Genomic DNA, 19,169 nt, shown 5'->3' with positions numbered 1-19,169 from the left:
CACCACCACATTACTCTGGGTTGGGAGGGGACCTTACACCACCCACAAATCTGGTCGGTGGCTTTCAACAGGTTGTCCCGCAGAAATCTCATATATATATATATATATATATATATACGACAGGCTTCTTTCAGTTTCCGTCAACCAAATCCACTCACATGGCTTTGATCGGCCCAAGGCTATAGTAGAAGACACTTGCCCAAGGTGCCACGCAGTGGGACTGAACCCAGAACTATGTGGTTGGTAAGCAAGCTACTTACCACACAGCCACTCCTGCGCCTATATATGTTTTATTTTTTCTTTGCTTTTAATCATTGAACTGCAGTGCTGCTGAGGCACTGGTGATCATATAAACACCAACACTTATCTCAAACTAGCAATTATTTAATGATCTTTATTTGTCAAACTGCTGAGTTATGGGACATAGAGAGGCAATGAATACAACATTGGTTTTTAGGTTCTCTCTCTCTCTCTCTCTCTCTTTCTCTCTCTCTCTCTCTCTCTCTCTCTCTCTCTCTCTCACACACACACAGCCGGCTTCTGCACAGTTTGTGTGTACTAAATTCTACTCTAAAGGTATTGCCAAAAAGGCACTGTGTACAGTGGAATTGAACTTAGAACCACATAGCTGCAAAGCAGACTTCTCAACTATACAACCATGCTTATTCCTGTATTTATGTATGTACATTTAATACAGTGAATTTTGTTTAATTGGAACAGATCTGTGTGGAAGTACTTTTGCCCAACTTAATGGGCTATTTCCTAATTATATAAATTTTTATGGAATATATCTGAAGGACAAAACAAAAGCCAAACTACTGTTTTTAGACTTTTGAAAGCAAAAAAATATTAGCTGTGTGTTAATTGGAAATCTATGTTAGCAAATCTAGAAACAATGGACTGCTCTTGAGACACATAAACACGTATATTTATTTGTTCTTGGCAATAGAAGGCAAATTATGAGCAAAAATTAAAAAAAATAAGGTCAATAATAATGAAGTCACTGAGGCCAGAGGTATGGTTAATGACTGGAGTATGGTGCGAGGCTACTTGACGGGTTGACCACATAACTTTGCCCATTTCCATTTTACCGTTGCTTAATATGGTGACTGCATAACAGACAGGCACATTTTTTTAAAGTTTAAAGCAGCATTCTTTTGTTACTTTTGTTACTTTTTCTATCTATCTATTTTGAAAAAAAAAACAACTTGTCCAAAATATGAGGATCAGCTGAAAAGTTTGTAGGCTGACCAAGATACTCATGGAATGTAACCAAATGTGGTTTATTTTTCAAAATAGTCCCTCTTGAGGTTCACACAGTTCCATTGGTGTTGCAGTGCTTGGTTCCCATTGGTGAAGAAGCTTTCATCCTCTTGGTCAAAAAAGTCACCAATGCAGATATAATGTCATCATCACTGTGATACTAGTTCCCAGCCAAGTATTTTTTCATACTGGGGAACAAATGATAGTCAGATGGGGCCAAATCAGGAGAATATGGAGGGTGATTAACCAGTTCAGAGTCACAATCATGCACAGCAGCCATTGAAACCAAGGGCTTATGTGCTAGAGCATTGTCCTGATGAAGTAAGACCCCTTTTGTCCATTTTCCTAAGTGTTTGGTCTTGATAGCCTTCCATAACTGCTTTAGAAAATTGGCATAGTACTTTCCATTGATGGTGTGGTCCTTTTAAAAATAGTCAATAAACACAATGCCCTTTGCATCCCAAAGAACTGAGGCCATCATCTTTCCTGCAGATGAAACAACTTTGGCCTTCTTTGGAGTAAGTGAGGAGGGGGTGTTTCCACTGCATAGATTGTCTCTTTGTCTCAGGCTCAAAGTGATGAAGCCAACACTCATCCTGGCTTAGGAAATGTTAAAGATCTACTTCAAACAATGTCAAATTTTCCTCTGATATGATCAGCCTGGTGCACTTTTGGTCAGGTGTCAGAAGATTTGGTATGCACTGAGGAGAAACCTTCATCACACCAAGTTCACTGAGCAGAATATCCTTCACTCTCTTATGGGATATGCTAATAGCATTTGCTATTTGATTAATAGTCAATCACCTGTTGTCCATCACCTTGTGGTAAACATGATCAGTGTTTTCCTTGGTGATGGTAGTTGCAGGATGTCCAGACCGTGGGTCATTTTTGGGACTCTCCCTTCTCCTCTTAATTTCAGCTGCCCACTTTTGCACTCTTTTACTCTTTTACTTGTTTCAGTCATTTGACTGCGGCCATGCTGGAGCACCGCCTTTAGTCGAGCAAATCGACCCCAGGACTTATTCTTTGTAAGCCTAGTACTTATTCTATTGGTCTCTTTGCTGAACCACTAAGTTACGGGGACATAAACACACCACCATCGGTTGTCAAGCGATGTTGGAGGGGACAAACACACACACACACACACACACACACACACACACACACACACACACACACACACACACACACATATATATATATATATACATATATACGACAGGCTTCTTTCAGTTTCTGTCTACCAAATCCATTCACAAGGCTTTGGTCGGCCCAAGGCTATAGTAGAAGACACTTGCCCAAGGTGCCACGCAGTGGGAATAAACCCGGAACCATGTGGTTGGTAAGCAAGCTACTTACCACACAGCCACTCCTGCGCCTGTTGATAAAGGTGGAATGTTATCCCCTAATCTAGCAACCAATTATGACGAGAAGAGAGGATGAAACCCATATACTGACCATAGTCTGTCAACCCTATGTGAAAGGCCTCTCCAAAAAGATACAAGAGATATTTGGCCCATATGATACCAAGACAGTATTCAAGAGTAATACAACACTTAGCAAATATCTCCTTCGAGTAAAACCACCAATAGAAAAGAATATGACCAAAGACTGTATGTACTCCATCCCATGCAGCTGTGGTAGGTTATACGAAGGTGAAATATGTTGCCCCATCAAAATAAGGGTAGAGGAACATCGCAAAACTGTGACATGTGGAGATACTTGGCAGCATGACAATGCCAAATTTTGTCCATTTTCTAGAGAAGTTACTACTAGTTAGTTTTGAAGTCGTCTTTGAACAGTCAAATGTCAGTTTACCTGGAAAGAAACAATGTAATTATCAATAAGAAGAGTTGAAATTAATGCATAGAAAATTTTACAGCTGTAGCATCTCTCCTTCATAGTCAGCCTATGAACTTTTCAGCCCACCCCCCTCATATCAGTACCTCTTCCTTTCCTTCTGGATGTGATACATTGACTTTCTTCTTTGATTTTTCTATTTTTATTTTGCTCTTAATTTTTCACTCTGGATTACCATATTGATGCAGACAAATAAAGTCTGTATTCTGTATCAACAATTTCAAAGGAACATCTAAATTGCCAACTGACACAGATTATGCTAGAAATAATAGAACAGTCAGTTTGCTAAATAACAAAGCTGTTGCAATTTTACTGCTTTCTGCTTGACTTGATACTTGTCTATGTCCCTCAGTCATCTCTATCCATTTATTTCTGAGAGAGAGAGAGAAAGAGAGAGAAAGAGAGAGAGAGAGAGAGAGAGAGAGAGAGAGAGAGAGAGAGAGAGAGAGAGAGAGAGAGAGAGAGAGAGAGAGAGAAGGATGAGAACTAGTGTTTTGAAAGCTAACTTATTGTTTATGCCAATACTATGGAATGATATCCCATACTGAAATCCAGTTATGGTACCTGTAGCTTACCCTTTGCTCCATATATCATGAATGTGCCACATTGTAGCAGCTGTCCTGTTTAAATAGCAGTGTATTCCAAATAAACAGCTGAGTCAGTTAATCAGAATCGACAACTATATGTGCATATATGTGTGTGTGTGTGTGTGTGTGTGTTATGCATAATATTTTAAGGCATGAAATTGTAGCAGTATTCAGGATTACTTTGAGGCCACCTAGACTGGTGATATTGTTGAGGCTGATGTTCAATTTGAATATAGGTTGGTCAACATGTAAAGGGAAAGATTGGAAAATTATCATCATCATACGTCTGTTTTCCATGCTCACATGGGCTGGATGGTTTGACAGGAACTGGTAAGGCTGGGGCTGGGGCCCACCAGGCTCCTTTGCTTGTTCTGACTGTGATTTCTGTGGTCAGATGCCTTCCTAATGCTAAACCCTTTACAGAGTGTACTGGTGCTTTTGATGTGGTACCAGCATAAGTACTTTTAATGGGACACCAGCACTAGTATCAATTCTGGTGTGGTGGATAGGTTTTCTTGAATACAGCAAGGTGCCAGGTATCTTGATCCTTTGTCATCTCCTTCATAAGGCTCAGTGTTTAGTAAAGTGTGATGTGTTTAGTAAAGCTTAATGTGAGATCTGAGATGGGGGTGTGCAATTAGGTTCAAAGAAGCAGCAGTAATTGTAGTTGAGACAGAAGAAGCAGAGAAAGGAAGTAGAATGTTTGCGAGCCAGTGGTTTTAATGTATTGGCAAATGGGTCTAGCAGCTGCACAGTCCAATATATGTAAACAATATTTCATTGCATGAAGTTATTGCTACCCCTGAAGGGGAAGCTTAGTCTTTGTAATATGGTTCTGATGGTGCTATATATATGTATAAATATATCATCATCATCGTTTAACGTCCACTTTCGATGCTGGCATGGGCTGGATGGTTTAACTGAGGACTGGCGAGCCAGAAAGCTGCACCAGTTTCCAATCTGATCTGATGCCCTTCCTAACACCAACCACTTCGAGAGTGAAGTGGATGCTTTTATGTGCCACCGGCATGAGGGCCAGTCAGGTGCTTTTTACGTGCCACCTACACAGGAGCCAGTCCGGTGGCACTGGCAAAAATCATGCTCGAATGGTGCTTTTTATGTGCCAACAGCACAGGAGCCAGTCAGCAGCCCTGGCAATGATCACACTCAAATGGTGCTCTTAACGTTCCACTGGCACAGGTGCTTATCAGGCGGTACTGTCATTGGCTAGAACAGTGATTTCACTTGCCTCAACAGGTCTTCGCAAGTGTAGTTTATTGTCCGGGTACTCTTAAATGGGCTGGTTATACAGCACTGGCATAGGCCATGGTTATGGGCTCCCTTGGTTTGCTGGGTCTTCTCAAGCACAGCATATCTCCAAAGGTCTTGGTCACTTGTCTTTGCTTTGGTGAGGCCCAATGTTCAAAGGTTGTGCTTCACCACCTCATCCCAGGTTTTCCTGGGTCTACCTCTTCCACAGGTTCCCTCAACTGCTAGGGTGTGACACTTTTTCACACAGCTGTCCTCATCCATTCGCAACATATGTCCATACCAGCGCAGTTGTCTCTCTTGCACACCACATCTGATGCTTCTTATGTCCAACTTTTCTCTCAGGGTGCTTGCACTCTGTTGTGTATGCACACTGACATTATACATCCATCGGAGAATACTGGCTTCATTCCTTGCAAGCTTACACATGTCCTCAGCAGTCACAGCCCATGTTTTACTGCCATGTAGCATGGCTGTTCACACACATGCATCATGTGTGTCTACCTTTTACATAAAAGTCTACCTTTTACTCTGAATGAGAGGCCCTTTGTTACCAGCAGAAGTAGGAGCTCTCTGAACTTTGCCCTGGCTATTCTTATTCTAGCAGCTACACTTTCAGAGCATCCACCCCCACTACTGACTTGGTCACCATGGTAATGGAAGCTATCAACTACTTTTGGTTTTTCCCCCTGGAATGTGACGGAAGCTGTTCTCTGCACATTTTCAGTGATATATATATATATATATATATATATATATATATATTAAGGTATAGCATTTCTATACCCCCATCCGGAATTACTATACTAACATCATTGTCATTGATAGCACTGTGTTTCTTTATAGATTTCAGTGTCTTTGTGAGAAAAGTTTTTAGAAATAAATGGGTAGAACTCTACAATGTTGAAATGAGTGAATTTGTTTCTATACTTATTCTTGGTACTATGCAGTTAGGATATTTCTGTTATTTCAATGCCATATGTTGGTGGCTTTTGTCAATAATATCATTTAATGTGTTTACTAACTACACAAAATTCATTATTCACAGGACTTAGCAGCCTGCAATTTGGGTTTACAGGAAAAGTTTGCTTGCAGTCAATTTGGGTGTTATATAACTTTTGTTTGCCTTAGCATTTTATCTTTTTGTTTGATGGTAGATTAGCTGTTATAAGCTTTTCCTTACTGATGTCTTTCATTGCAGGTATTGATGTTTATTTTCCTATATGTTGTTTTGTTAGGAGTTCATTGTTGTTCTTATCTACTTCATGTTTTTGGTTTTGTCTGCAAATTTATGTAGTCTGCTGGATTTCCTAGTTGTCTTTATGTCTGAGTTGAGTTTGTGCTGGAAATAACTTCTGTGAATACTGAAAGACTGATGTGTTAACTAATATTGAACCACCATAATGTGACAAGGTAATGCAAACTATGCACTGCCGAGAAAAATCATATAATAAACATGTAAACTCACGCTTTAAACAAAGATGCAGAAATAGTATGCAAATGCCACCATTAGAGCAATTTTACCTGAAGAATTCAGTGGAATGAAATGCAATTGGTGTACCAGTTTCAAAAACACAACTGTATTTCTGTAAACTGATCATAATTTTATAACAGATCATCTCTTGATGCTGAATGTCAACAATTCCATTATCATTAAAATTTTCATTGTTGATACATCATGTGAGGAATGCTTTTTGGTACAAAACTTGAAATAATGGAATAGTACTCTAAAAGTAAAATTGTGTGTGTGTGTGTGTGTGTGTGTGTGTGTATAAAAGTGTGTGTAAGTGAATATGTGTGTCATTGTCATTGTCATTTAATGTCCGCTTTCCATGCAGGCATGGGTTGGACAGCTTGACTGAGAACTGGCAAACTAGGAGGCTGCACCAGGTTCCAGTCTGATTTGGCAAGATTTCTACAGCTGGATACCCTTCCTAACATCAACCACTCTGAGAGTGTAGAGGGTGCTTTTTACATGCCACCGGCACAGGAACCAGTCAGGCGGCACTGGCATCAGTCATGTTCAGATGGTGCCAATCAGGCGACACTGGCATCAGCTACGTTCGAATGGTACTTTTTACTTGCCAGTTAGGTGGCACTGGCATCAGCCATGCTCAAATGGTGCTATTTACGTGCCACTGGCATGGGTGCCAGTCAGGAGGCACTAGCATCGGCCATGACTATGATTTTACTTGGTTCAACAGATCTTCACAAGTTTGGCGTATTGCCCAACGGGTGAAGGGTGCTTTTAAACGGGCCAGTTATGCGACACTGACATTGATCATGACTATCATCTCACTTGGCTTGCTGGGTCTTCTTAAGCACGGCATATCACCAAAGGTTTCAGTCAATTGTCATTGCCTCTGTGAGGCTCAATATATATATATATATGTATATATATATATATAATATTTATGTATGTGTATATACATACATATAAGTGTGTAGTAAATATATTTATATGTGGGTGTGTTTGAATCTTTGTAAAAATGAGAAAACACCCAGAAATTTGAACTTTGAAACAATAGCTGCAGTGAAATATTAATAAGTTATCTTTTCTTTAAATAGCTTTCACTCCCATTGATAGCTAGCATTTCCTCTAAAATTTCATGAGAAAAAAAAAAAAAAAAAATTCTGTATCAGTAATTGCTATGGTATTAATTACTTTAGTAATATAGCATATCCTGGCTTCTATAGGATGCTTTATTACTGAAAAAATAAAAAAGAAAAGAAACGAAAATTAAATTAAAAATCTTTTAATTTCTGTAATCTTAACAAGAAATTGTATGTTTTTTAGAAATATTTATTTTGGTTTAATCTTATAGATTTATTATTTCGAAATATATATATATATATGTAATAATTCCCTTTATATAAATATAAACAAATAATTATATTCTTGGGAATAGAAATTTCCCTTATGAATTTTTTTACACACTGGCTTCTTGATAAAATTCTTGTAAAAGAGTTTTATCCCTTTTTGAATTTATTTATCAAATATATATATATATATATATATATATATATATATATACACACTTGACTGACTTATTGGGAAAAAAAAATATCTTCATGGGATTCTAAAGAAGCTGTTATGTTTCTAGAATATGGGTAGTCTTCTAAACTTGTTCTCCTCCAAAATGTATTGGATTACTAAATCTTGTATTAGTGACATTCTTTGGATATTTCTGAATGTCACATGTTTAGGTAGAGGAGGGCACTGCATAGTATCAGCAAATAATAAGAGATTTCAATCTAATCTCTGCCCCTTTTTTTTCCTTTCTCTTAACCTTTTTGATACTAACCCCTCAGAGACTGCTCATGGTTGTATGATATAAATTTACTGCTTTAACCCTTTAACATTCAAATTAGTCTGTCAAATGTTCTCCATATTCATTCACATTGTTTTGAATTAATCATGCATTATCTGGTAGTGTTGAGATTTTGATGATGTGATTGTTTATTTTTAGAACAACCTTTTAGGGTAGGAGTGAGAGGCTGGATCTGGCCAGTTTGCACATAAAATAGATAGAATATTTGAGCCAGATGTGACCAGTTTAAATGCTAAAAAGCTTATGTGATGTAAATTAAAACCTTGCATCAAAATTGCATGTTCATTTATGCTCCAAACACCAGCTTAAAAATGACAAAGTTATTTTACTGAACTCTTTATCATATATTTTCAAAATGAACTGAAATATATGCAGTGTATTTCAACAGAAATATGGTAACAAAAGGCTTAAGTTTCAGCTATAATTAAATGTACATGAATTACACGCTTTTGTAAATAGAAGTGTTTTTGCAGAGCTTGTTCAAGTCATTATTAATATGTTGCTGTTTTCTGATCAATACAGATTTTCTGAGATTAGTATTTTTGTTCTTATTTTATAATGAAAATGAGTATTTATTCTTATCGAGCTTGTTTCTTAATATCTTTTGCTTGTGACCTTTGAAATGTATGATATGGTATACCTTTATAAACAGCACCAGATTTTTAACCATCTCTGTGATTTGTAATTAACCCTTTCGATATCAACATGGCTGAAACCACATCTGGCTCTGTAGTAGAAATGTCTTGTTTTCATAAGTTTTGCATTAAAATCTTCCACCAAACCTTAGTCACAATTTATGTTCCTAACCCTAGCTTAATGATAACTAAGTTATTTTAGTAATTTCTCTGTTATATTTAAAATTAATTGAAAGAAGCACAGAGCATCTCAAAATAAACATGGTAAAGAAAGGGTTAAATACACTGCAAGAAATGTAAGCAGATGACAAAAAAAAAAAAGAGATTGACTTGACCTGAATTTTGATCCTAGTTGGGATCTCTTCAGAGAACAGACATCTGCTTCTGTCTGAGCAGAGGGAAGAGAGAGAGAGAGATAGATAACTATTTCTTGCCAGTAGATGGTATGTTTTTACAAATTTTGTTAGTCTAGTTGCCATAAATAGTGTTTGTGCTGGTTATGTAGTCAGTATTATTAATAATATTGACTATGTAGCTAGCAAATGTTATTAATTATTGATACAATAAATGGTGTGTGTTCAATATTCTGAAATGTATATAAAGCCACACAAGTTATTTAGCTATCACTGTGATGTATAATTGAACAGACTTAGACAAATGTAAACAAATCGACAGAAAAGAAATGGGGGATTGTCCTGATATAGTCTAATTGTAGATGAGATAGTGTGAGAGACTTCACACTTATCTATTCATAGAAAGGTATATAACTCATGGCTATAATAATTATAGTCATGAAGCCACACTGATATAGCATTAAAAAACAATGGAAAAGAAACTAGTTTCCATTCCTAATATAAAAACTGAGAAGCTTATGCTCTAATGTTTCTTCTATAGACTTCTAGTAATGTCTGCATGGCTGTGTGGTTAAGAAGTTTGTTGGGGAACTAAATGGATTGGGGTTCAGTCCCATCCTCCTTCGTAGCTGGTGTTCTATACTAAAGCCACAAGTTGACTAATACCTTAGGAGCAAAGTTTTCTGACAGAACCTGAAGAAGCCTGTCAAAGCACTATTCGAGCGTGATTGTTACCAGTGTCACCTTACTGGCACTTGTGCCTTGGCACATGAAAAAATATTCGAGCGAGGTCGTTGCCAGTGCAGATGTGTGTTGGCATCAGGAGGGGCATCCAGTTGTAGAAACTCTGATCCAGTGTAGTCTCCACTGACCCATGCAGGCATGGAAAAGTGAATGTAAAATGATGAAGGGAGAAGGATGAGGATGAATTCTAATTTTGTTGTTAGCTTTTATTTTCTATTTTCTATCTTTTACTTGTTACAGTCATTAGACTGTGGCCATGCTGGGGTACCTCCTCGGAGAATTTTAGTCAAACAAATGAAACTCAGTACTTATTTTTTGTAAAGGCTGGTCCTTATTCTATTGGTTTCTTTTGCTGAACTGCTAAGTTACGGGAACGTAAACATACCAACAAGCAGTAGTGGGGGACAAACACACACACACATGCATGTACACATACTTGGTGGGCTTCTTTCAGTTTCTCTCTACCAAATCCACCCACAACATTTTGGTCGACCCGAGGCTATATTAGAAGACACCTTCACAAGGTGCCACACACTGAGATTGAACCCAGAACCACATGGTTAGGAAGCAAACTTCTTACTACTCAACCACGCTTGTGCCTATATCTACAAATATATGTTTCAATTACTTTAACATGTATTTGCTGTTCTATAATTTCACTCAGAAAATATCTTGTGAATTGGTTATTTAAGAAGAAGAAAAAAAAAAAAAAAATCAATGTATGTAAAGTTCCATATGAACCTTTCAAGAATTCCATTATATTTATCAATATAATATAATGATAAAGAGCATGGTTTTGTAAGTACTTTTGTTTTCTTAATGTTTATTATTTTTTTTCCAGGTATTATCAGGTACGAGTTGGTTTAAAGACACCTGCAAAATTACCATGTAAAACTGAAGTCTCTCTTCCCAAAAATACAGGTATGTTTTTCAGTATCTTTATGCGTAATTGCTATTGCTTGATGTCTGTTTTTCCATGCTGTCATGGTTAAAACTTTGCTAGCATAGTTTCTTTTGATTTTATGATTATGGTTTCTGAAAGAATGTGATCAAGTTGCAGCAACAACATAGTAGGGTACTTTTTTTCAGTAAATTCTGTCATTTCATTAAATCTAATCCTGTACTTGTTCACGCAACAGCTGATTTCAAGAATTGAGGACAAATGAACTTTCATTATTTAAATTATATATATTTGTGTCTCCTTGTCTTGATATTGTGTGGTTGCTGTAAATGAATGTCATTAATTTTCAATATTCTGTGAAAACTTGTCTGATCATGAGGAAATATCTTGCTTGGAAATGGTAGTGGTTGACAACAGAAAGGGCTGCGTCCAACCAGAGAAAATCTGTCTCAATAAATGATGATAGTGATGAGATTTTGCCTTGGCTGAAAGATATTAGCTTTCTAGATACAATATCTTCTTTTTCTCCCACTTCAGTTTTAACTGTTGTGATAGAATGGACTTCGTATGTTTCTTATGACACCAACACTGAAGAGATTACCATAAAGTTATCAGAACTGTCTTAAATCTCTATCAGTTTTATTTTGAAGTGACCATGCCTTGTTGATTACTAATAGTGTATACCAAATTGATCAAGCATATTTCATTATTTATTTAAATTTGTATATGTAAAGGGATACATTAAAGACTCTATTTCAAAACAAGAGCAAATACATTAGTTAATTTTTAATTGTATTTGAACACACTTAGTGGGATGATCACCTGTCAGAAATGATAGGGAAAATATTGCATGTTTTTGTAAAGTACAAAATGGTCTATAAAATGTTTCTGTTGTTATCTGTAGTTGTTATCACTATCATCATCATCGTCTCACGTCCATCTTCCATGCATGCATGGGTTGGACAGTTCACAGAAGCTGGCCAGTTAGAAAACCTACCCTTTGCTACTGTGTCTATTTTGGCTGGGTTTTTATGGCTGGATACCCTTCCTAACACCAACCATTCTGCAGAATGGACTCAATGCTTTTTACAGGGCACTAGCACAGGCAAGGTTAGTTTTGGTATGATTTTTACAGCTGGATGCCCTTCCAAATGCCAACCACTTTACAGTGTGGACTGGATGCTTTTTATGTATGGTTTATTATTTTTGAAAGTTAGAGGCAGAAGGGCAAATGCCCTTGTCTATTTACAAGAACTCTAAGGCTCTGTGTGTATGAATGCACCCACATATGTGTTGGTTTCTGTTTGTATTTGCTTATTTTCACATTGATACCCATTGCCTAGTGGTGGTCTAATCATCTAAAATTAGGTTTAGTTTAGTGCAAAGTGCAATCTACAAATGTAATATTGGTTTCAAATTCTGGCAGAAGGCCAGCAATTTCAGGGGACGAGGTAAGCCAATTATATTAACCTGATACTTATTTTATCGACCCCGAAAGGATGAAAGACAAAATTAACCTCAGTGTAATTTGAATTCAGAACTTAAAGACGATGAAAATGCTTCTATGCATTTTGCCTGGCATGTTAATGATTCTGCCAGCTCGCCATCTTATAAATAGAACTGTGATATTTCTGAGTATAAATACTACCATCAATATTAGCTATTGTTATGTCCATATTTCTGTGTAATTAGTGGTTGATTGGCACTCCAGCCATAACCATCTCATCTCTCTCTTAGATGTAAGGAATCCAAGACTAGGTATGTCTTCTAAGATGGTAGCATGTGTTTTGAGGGAGATTTTGGCTATTATTTCTAGCAGGTTGAGCGACTACATAAAGCAAAGTTTCTCAAACTTTGTCTTCAGCATACCACTTTTAATGTGTTCAGTAGTGTTGGTGTGCCCTGTTTGAAGAATATAGTGTTACATGGTTGGATACCATACAACAGGAAATTAACATGTATTATTTGTTTTTAATTTGATTTAATTTAACTTAATTTAAAGGGCTCATATCCTTCCAAGGTTGATATAATTGACTGTTATTTCCCCTAAACTTTCTTGTCTGTGCCTGTGTAAGAAATCAGTTTCATTTAATTTAACGTTACATTTTTAATGAGATAAATGAGCTTAGCTCTTTCTTACAAGTAACTTAATTTTAGGTACAACTTCAGAGAGTTACACCCTTATAATATTCACAGTTGACGTCATTAAATACAAGTTTCTGGTTGTAAACATTGCTGAAAGCTTGTGTTTACAATGACGAGCAGACAGGAACAGCTATAGGTTCTCTACACACTTCCTAATCAAAGAATACCAGAATTTTGTCGAGGAAGAGGTTGAAAAAGATCTTTTGCTCTGGATTCATTTATATATTCCATAAATTCTTATTCTTATTGCAGTTTGTCTGGAACAGATTGAATGAATTGATAGTCAAATTCACTAATCTTAGGAAAGTAGGTATCTAATTCCTCATATAGTGAAATAAAATGCTTCTGGACTTAACATACTGGCATCATTGATGTCTTCTACTTTTGTACATTTATCAGTTCTTTCACTTCAAATCGAACTAGAATACTGAGCCATGGTAACATCATCATCATCATTTAATGTCTGTTTTCCATGCTGGTATAGGTTGGCTGGTTTGTCTGGATCCATCAGGCTGCTGGACTATGCTGAGCTCCAATGGCTTATTTGCCATTGCTGGATGCCCTTCCTTATGCCAACCACCTTATGGTCTCCACTGGGTGCTTTTATCATGCCACTGGCACAAATGAGGTCGCTAAGTAAGTTGCAAGACAGGACCCCACCATTACTCTGTGTGTGTGTGTGTGTGTGTGGAGATTAGGGAGGAGGAAGTGGCTTTATACATTTTTATTATGCAAATTGTTATATTCCTATTATATAAATAATTCAGTAAGAAGTGTGTCTATTCTTGTATATTAAAATATAACTATATTCATTCTGCTTTTGAATTGTCCTGTTGTATATTTTGTTATTATTTTTGTTTTCAGAAAACCCTCATGTCCTTCCAGCTAGTATTATCAATGGGGTTGCTGTTAGCAAGACCTTTCAAATTCTTTATCGTAATGAAGATGTTGTTGTAAATGATATCATTCTCTTTCGGATACATGTTCTTGTTGACAGTTCCAAGGTAAGGACTTTTCATTATTTTATTTACTTTCTGCACTAATAACTAGCACTACAAGTTTTATTAGTTTTAGTGTATTCATAATATGGTCTTAATTTGGAATTTCCTAAACTACCATCTTCCAATTAATCTGTTAGTAAATTACTTTCTATGATGTAATCTGGATGTTTTTAAAGAAAATCAAGCAAATAATATTTTGGAAGTTATATTTTGTAGAGTTTCTGTAGAGTAAGCCTTCTCATAGAAATTGCTTAATCCTGTTGCAGCTATATTCCTTAGGAGTTGACAGCTTGTTTCAATTAAATCAAGATCTTGGAAGGGTTTTTTAATAACTGTATATATTGTTTGTTGTTGATTAATTCCAGGTCAACCCTGATCAAACAGATTTATGGTCTAAAGCAGTGATTCTAAACTGGGGTCTATACGACCCCTGGTGGTGGTGGGGGTCCGTGTAAGATTTTTTTTTTTTGAAGCAAAATAGTAAATTAGGGATCCACAGTAATATTTTAAAGGTCTATGAAAAAATACATTGAAATGCATTTATTACAAGAAACAGCTAGGTTTTCCTTCTCTAACGTTTTACATAGGTCAACTTACACAAGTTATTGTGTCAAAAACCAAATAAGAATTTTGAAAGAAGCATCTATAAAACTAATTTTTTACACATCGAATTGCTTTGGGGGGGTCCACCAGAATAGAATAGTAGTCAAAGGGGTCCATAGGTAAAAAAAATGGTTGAGAACCACTGGTCTAAAGTATTCCAGCTGTGACAATCCAGATTACATGATCTAAATGTGTCATTTTCTTTTTTCTCATAAAACCACAAGATGTAGTTTGAGGTAGATTTGGCTGCTATTTTATATAGGTAGAATATTATGCTGGTGTTGTCCAAATGTTATTTCACAGTATCATTTAAGTTGTAATGTGATATTAAGTAAGATTTTAATTTAAATTTGATTGCCTTAATTTGAGCTGTGCCAATGGGATTTGTATTAAAAAGCTTAAAGTTTTAAAAGTAATCATTTTATTTGTTATACTTTTATTTTTATTTTCTTTGAGAAAGACAGGCAAAGGCTGAATAACACTGTGTAACAAAATTTGAATTTTTTTAATCTTTGGTTAGTAAATGTTACTTCCTAGGTTCTTCTATCTAGAAATCAAAAGAAATGACTTTTCTTCCCTTCAAACTTTGCTTTTGTGACCTGGACATCTATGTTTTGAAACTGACCTATTTTCCATTACATTTCAGACAGATTCAGTGCTGAGTTGCTGAAGCAGAAATATCGTTATAGCAAATATTCTGCTCAATAGCGCAGATCTGCTTGTCAGTTGCTTGGCCATAACCAGTTGAGCATGTCCCTTAGGGGCTGACAATATGTGCATCTCTGATCATGAGCAGGAGCAGTGGGGGAATATCATAGCCATGTGTTGAGAGTGATATTGAATAAATGTAGCAAAAGTAAAGTTTGAAGGAAATATTAGCCATTTTTCATATTTTCTAGGGCTAAGCAAATAGGAAATAACAGTTGCTACCCAAGGACAAAAATTGTGTAACACAGTGTAATTTCTAAATTTGAACCTTTGCACAAAGTTCTGAAGCAGGTATTTTACAATCCTGTTATCCAGTTATTTCGCTATTAACTAGAATTGCTACTAACTTTGCAGTTAGGTCATTCAGTTCAGCTTGTCAAATTATTCATTGAGGTGTTTTAATGATAATCTACAATTAGTCCACATGAAACTTCCTATATCAAAATGGTTTCATTTCTGAAATCTCAATTTTTCTCTTTGATACTGCATGCATTTTACTTCCTTAATCTGTTGTTAAAGATTAGCATTCCAGTGTTAAGCAATCAAGTTCATTTGAATTCTTTTCTGTTAATCTTCAAGATCTTTTGATAACTAGTGATGTTTATCTGGCTTAGTGAAGAAATATTTGTTAGTAAAATTATTCTTCACATTCAACAACTGATTCCTGGCAATTGAGTCAAGTGCTACAAGTGAAACTGTACTGGTTTTCACTGCTATTTTAAGGGGATAATTACTTATAATCTCTTATACTCTCACCCATGTCCCTTATGTATATGCCTTTTTTTCTCTTGCTTTCTGTGCCCAGACCCCTGTTACTCACCACTCAATCCTTCCCTCTTATCAATCCCACTGTACTATGCTGCCAGTGTGACTAAAGACAGTAGTGGATCTTGTCTTCTGTTTACTGCACATTGCACTCTCTCTATGTAACTTATGGAGCTTTTTCCAAAACAAATTCAAGTTATTATTCAGAATTATATTTTGATAATTTTTCCTCCTTATAAAGTTTGAAAATAGATAATTTTTTTTACTTAAATCTAGATACCATTATTGGTTGTACTATTATTTGTTTCAATTTGTTCATTTTTAATCATAATCTTTCATGTGGTTTAACCCCATTGCTTAGGTATGCTTAGCAGAGTTCACTCTGTTGCAAGGAGTCAGGTCAGGTCTTTAGTCTAAAGTTAATTCCATCCACCCTCCTATCCATTACAGAGGCTTTGATTATAGTCATGGGTGCTGCCTTATTATTTTTCTTCTGTGATTAAACAAAAAAAAAAAATGAAGAAAAGCCATATTTTGAAACCCAGCAAATTTGACTTTGAAGGGCGTCATGCTCTAATAGAGCTGTTATTGCACCATTGCACATGCTGTTATTGTGGAATCATTTGTTTGATAATTTATTGTTGTTATCTGTATAGTGCTGCTAACAGGGTTGGGGCCGTGTATTTCTATCTGTAGATGCAACTGTGTGACAACTGCTATGCTTACAATGCAGTTTATACGAAGGAAGAAGAACTTTCTCAGGTGGGTATTAATTTTAAGGTATAGGTCCTTGTTTTACACACCTTGCCTGTAAGTGGGTTAAAAGCTATGCAATTTTATTTTATGAAATCTTGTGTGCATACCTTTAAAAAAAATAGAGAAATGGAAAATGGTATATTGCAAACCCATTATTCCATTTGCACCAGACTATTGCTGCATGTTTCATTGATCCCCTCCCCCCAACCATTATTGTTTTCATTTTATAGTTCTTAATTGTAGTCCCTCATTATGTAAAGATTAATTTATAATTTCACATAAATGCAAATGTACACATACATGTGCCGATACAAAATTTTAGTTGGCTGAGATTATCACAGTGTGTCATAGGATCTGTGAGTCTTATGTCATAAGTTTGGGATTGTTATGGATATATTTTCTCAGAATAATTATTTCTTTATTTTTCTCAAATCAGTTGTGATTTATCAATCATAAATTTTATAGTTTTTATTTATTTATTTTTTTGTTTTTTGAAGTTTGATAAACCATTATCAACTCTAATCTGTGACATGAAGGAGTTAAATTCTGAAACTACTCAAGATTCATTGAAGTAGGTTCCTCTGGTTTCTGTCAAGAAGAATTTGAGATCAGCAATGCTAAATATTTGGAGAAGGGAGAAACAAGAAATTCCATTTATGTGCATTATTGTGGCTTCTTTTATTTATTTATATATATCTGTAATGAATACAGCAAAGAATTTAGTGGTCAAGTATGAGTTCACCAGGGTTTGGTTATCAATCTCCTCTGATTTTTCATAGTTCTCCTGGCCTTAACAGAAGAATTTAAGACAGGTTGCCCATGTGAACTCCTCTATGCTGAAGACCTTGTCTTTATACCTTATAGCTGAAACTGTAGGAGAATTAGAAATGAAATTTCAGGTGTGGAAGCAAAACCTGAATGCAAAAGCTTTAAAATCAAATTGAGCAAAGACTAAAGTTCTTGTAAGTAAGAAACCAGACTGGACACTAATCCCTTCAGGTGAATTTGATATGTAGAGAAAATGTAAATAGACATTTTATACAGTGTACTGGGTGAAAACTATGTATACAAGAGGTGCAATGGAATCTCAGGAAGGTTAGCAGAGAAAGTAAACTTTGTGGCAGATGCATAAATGCAATAAGCACTAAGAGCAGACAGGAAATAAATTTTCTGTAATGTCCAGAAGGATTTTTAGAGGTACTTTATTGTTTCTTTTATCTAGGAGACCTAATTAACTATGGAAGCAGATGTTCTGAAAGAATAGATACTAGAATAAGAACTGGCTAGACAAAGCTCAGAGAGCTATTACCTCTGTAATAAAATGCCTATCTCTCAAAGTGAAAGGTAAAATGTATGATGCTTGTATATGGGCAGTAATGGTATATTGCTGTGAAACTTGGACCATGAATGCAGAGAATGTGTGAAGACTAAAGAGAAATGAAGATCGCATGCTCCACTGGATGTGCAAAGTTAGTGTGCATGTATGACAAAGTACAAATGTACCGAGAGAAGAATTGAGTATAAGAATCATTAAATGTGGTGTACAAGAGAAAAGAAGGCTATGTTGATATGGTCATGTGATGTAGATGGATGAGGACAACCATATGAAGTGCTGATCTCTAAACTTCTGGAACCTCTGGAAGAGGGAGACCTGCGAAGATGTGAGATGAAGTAGTGTAGACCAACCTCAAAACATTGAGCCTCGCAGAGAGGAGATGACAAAGGACTAAGATGAATGGCAATATACTCTGCTTGAGGAAACCCGTCCCTCTCAACAAAAATGAGGACCTGTCAATCCTTCCCTCTACCACTCATCTTCTAACACCCATCTCTCCATCAATCTCCTAATTGCATTCCTACTCACTTATTCCTACCATTTATTCCATCCCTACATTTCACATTGTATCCCTATTATTCTTCCTTATCACCTTTTATCCCCACCACTTCTGCTTCTTTCTCCTCTTCGGCCTCTTTCTCCTCTTCTGCCTCTTTCTCCTCCTCTGCCTTCCCTCATCTGCACTTCCTCTCTCGCCTCCTCCTCCTCTCTCTCATCTGTCTCCCTCTCATCTGTATCACTCCCCTCTCACCACTCACCCTGTTGTCACCCCTCACCTTGTCACCCCTCATCCCTTTCCCTTTCACCTCCTGTCCCACCATTCACACTGCACTCACCACCGCCTCCTCTCTCCATCTCCCCTCCCCATCTCCATCTCCCCTCCCCATCTCCCCTCCCCATCTCCCCTCCCC

General features: G+C 36.5%; 1 protein-coding gene across 1 annotated transcript in view; it reads left to right on the top strand.

Moving 5' to 3' along the window:
* Positions 1-19,169, top strand: part of LOC106874649 (protein FAM135A) — a 303,488-nt gene that overhangs the window by 156,952 nt on the left and 127,367 nt on the right. The window contains exons 6-7 of the mRNA XM_052969428.1: positions 10,885-10,964; positions 13,954-14,093. Coding sequence (XP_052825388.1) covers positions 10,885-10,964; positions 13,954-14,093 — 220 coding nt within the window. The remainder of the gene's footprint in view (positions 1-10,884; positions 10,965-13,953; positions 14,094-19,169) is intronic.

The sequence above is a fragment of the Octopus bimaculoides genome, chromosome 7 (assembly GCF_001194135.2).
Source record: "Octopus bimaculoides isolate UCB-OBI-ISO-001 chromosome 7, ASM119413v2, whole genome shotgun sequence".
In the NCBI taxonomy this organism is placed as follows: domain Eukaryota; kingdom Metazoa; phylum Mollusca; class Cephalopoda; order Octopoda; family Octopodidae; genus Octopus; species Octopus bimaculoides.
Note: the sequence above shows the minus strand (reverse complement) of the source record. Positions and strands in the feature narration are given on the sequence as shown.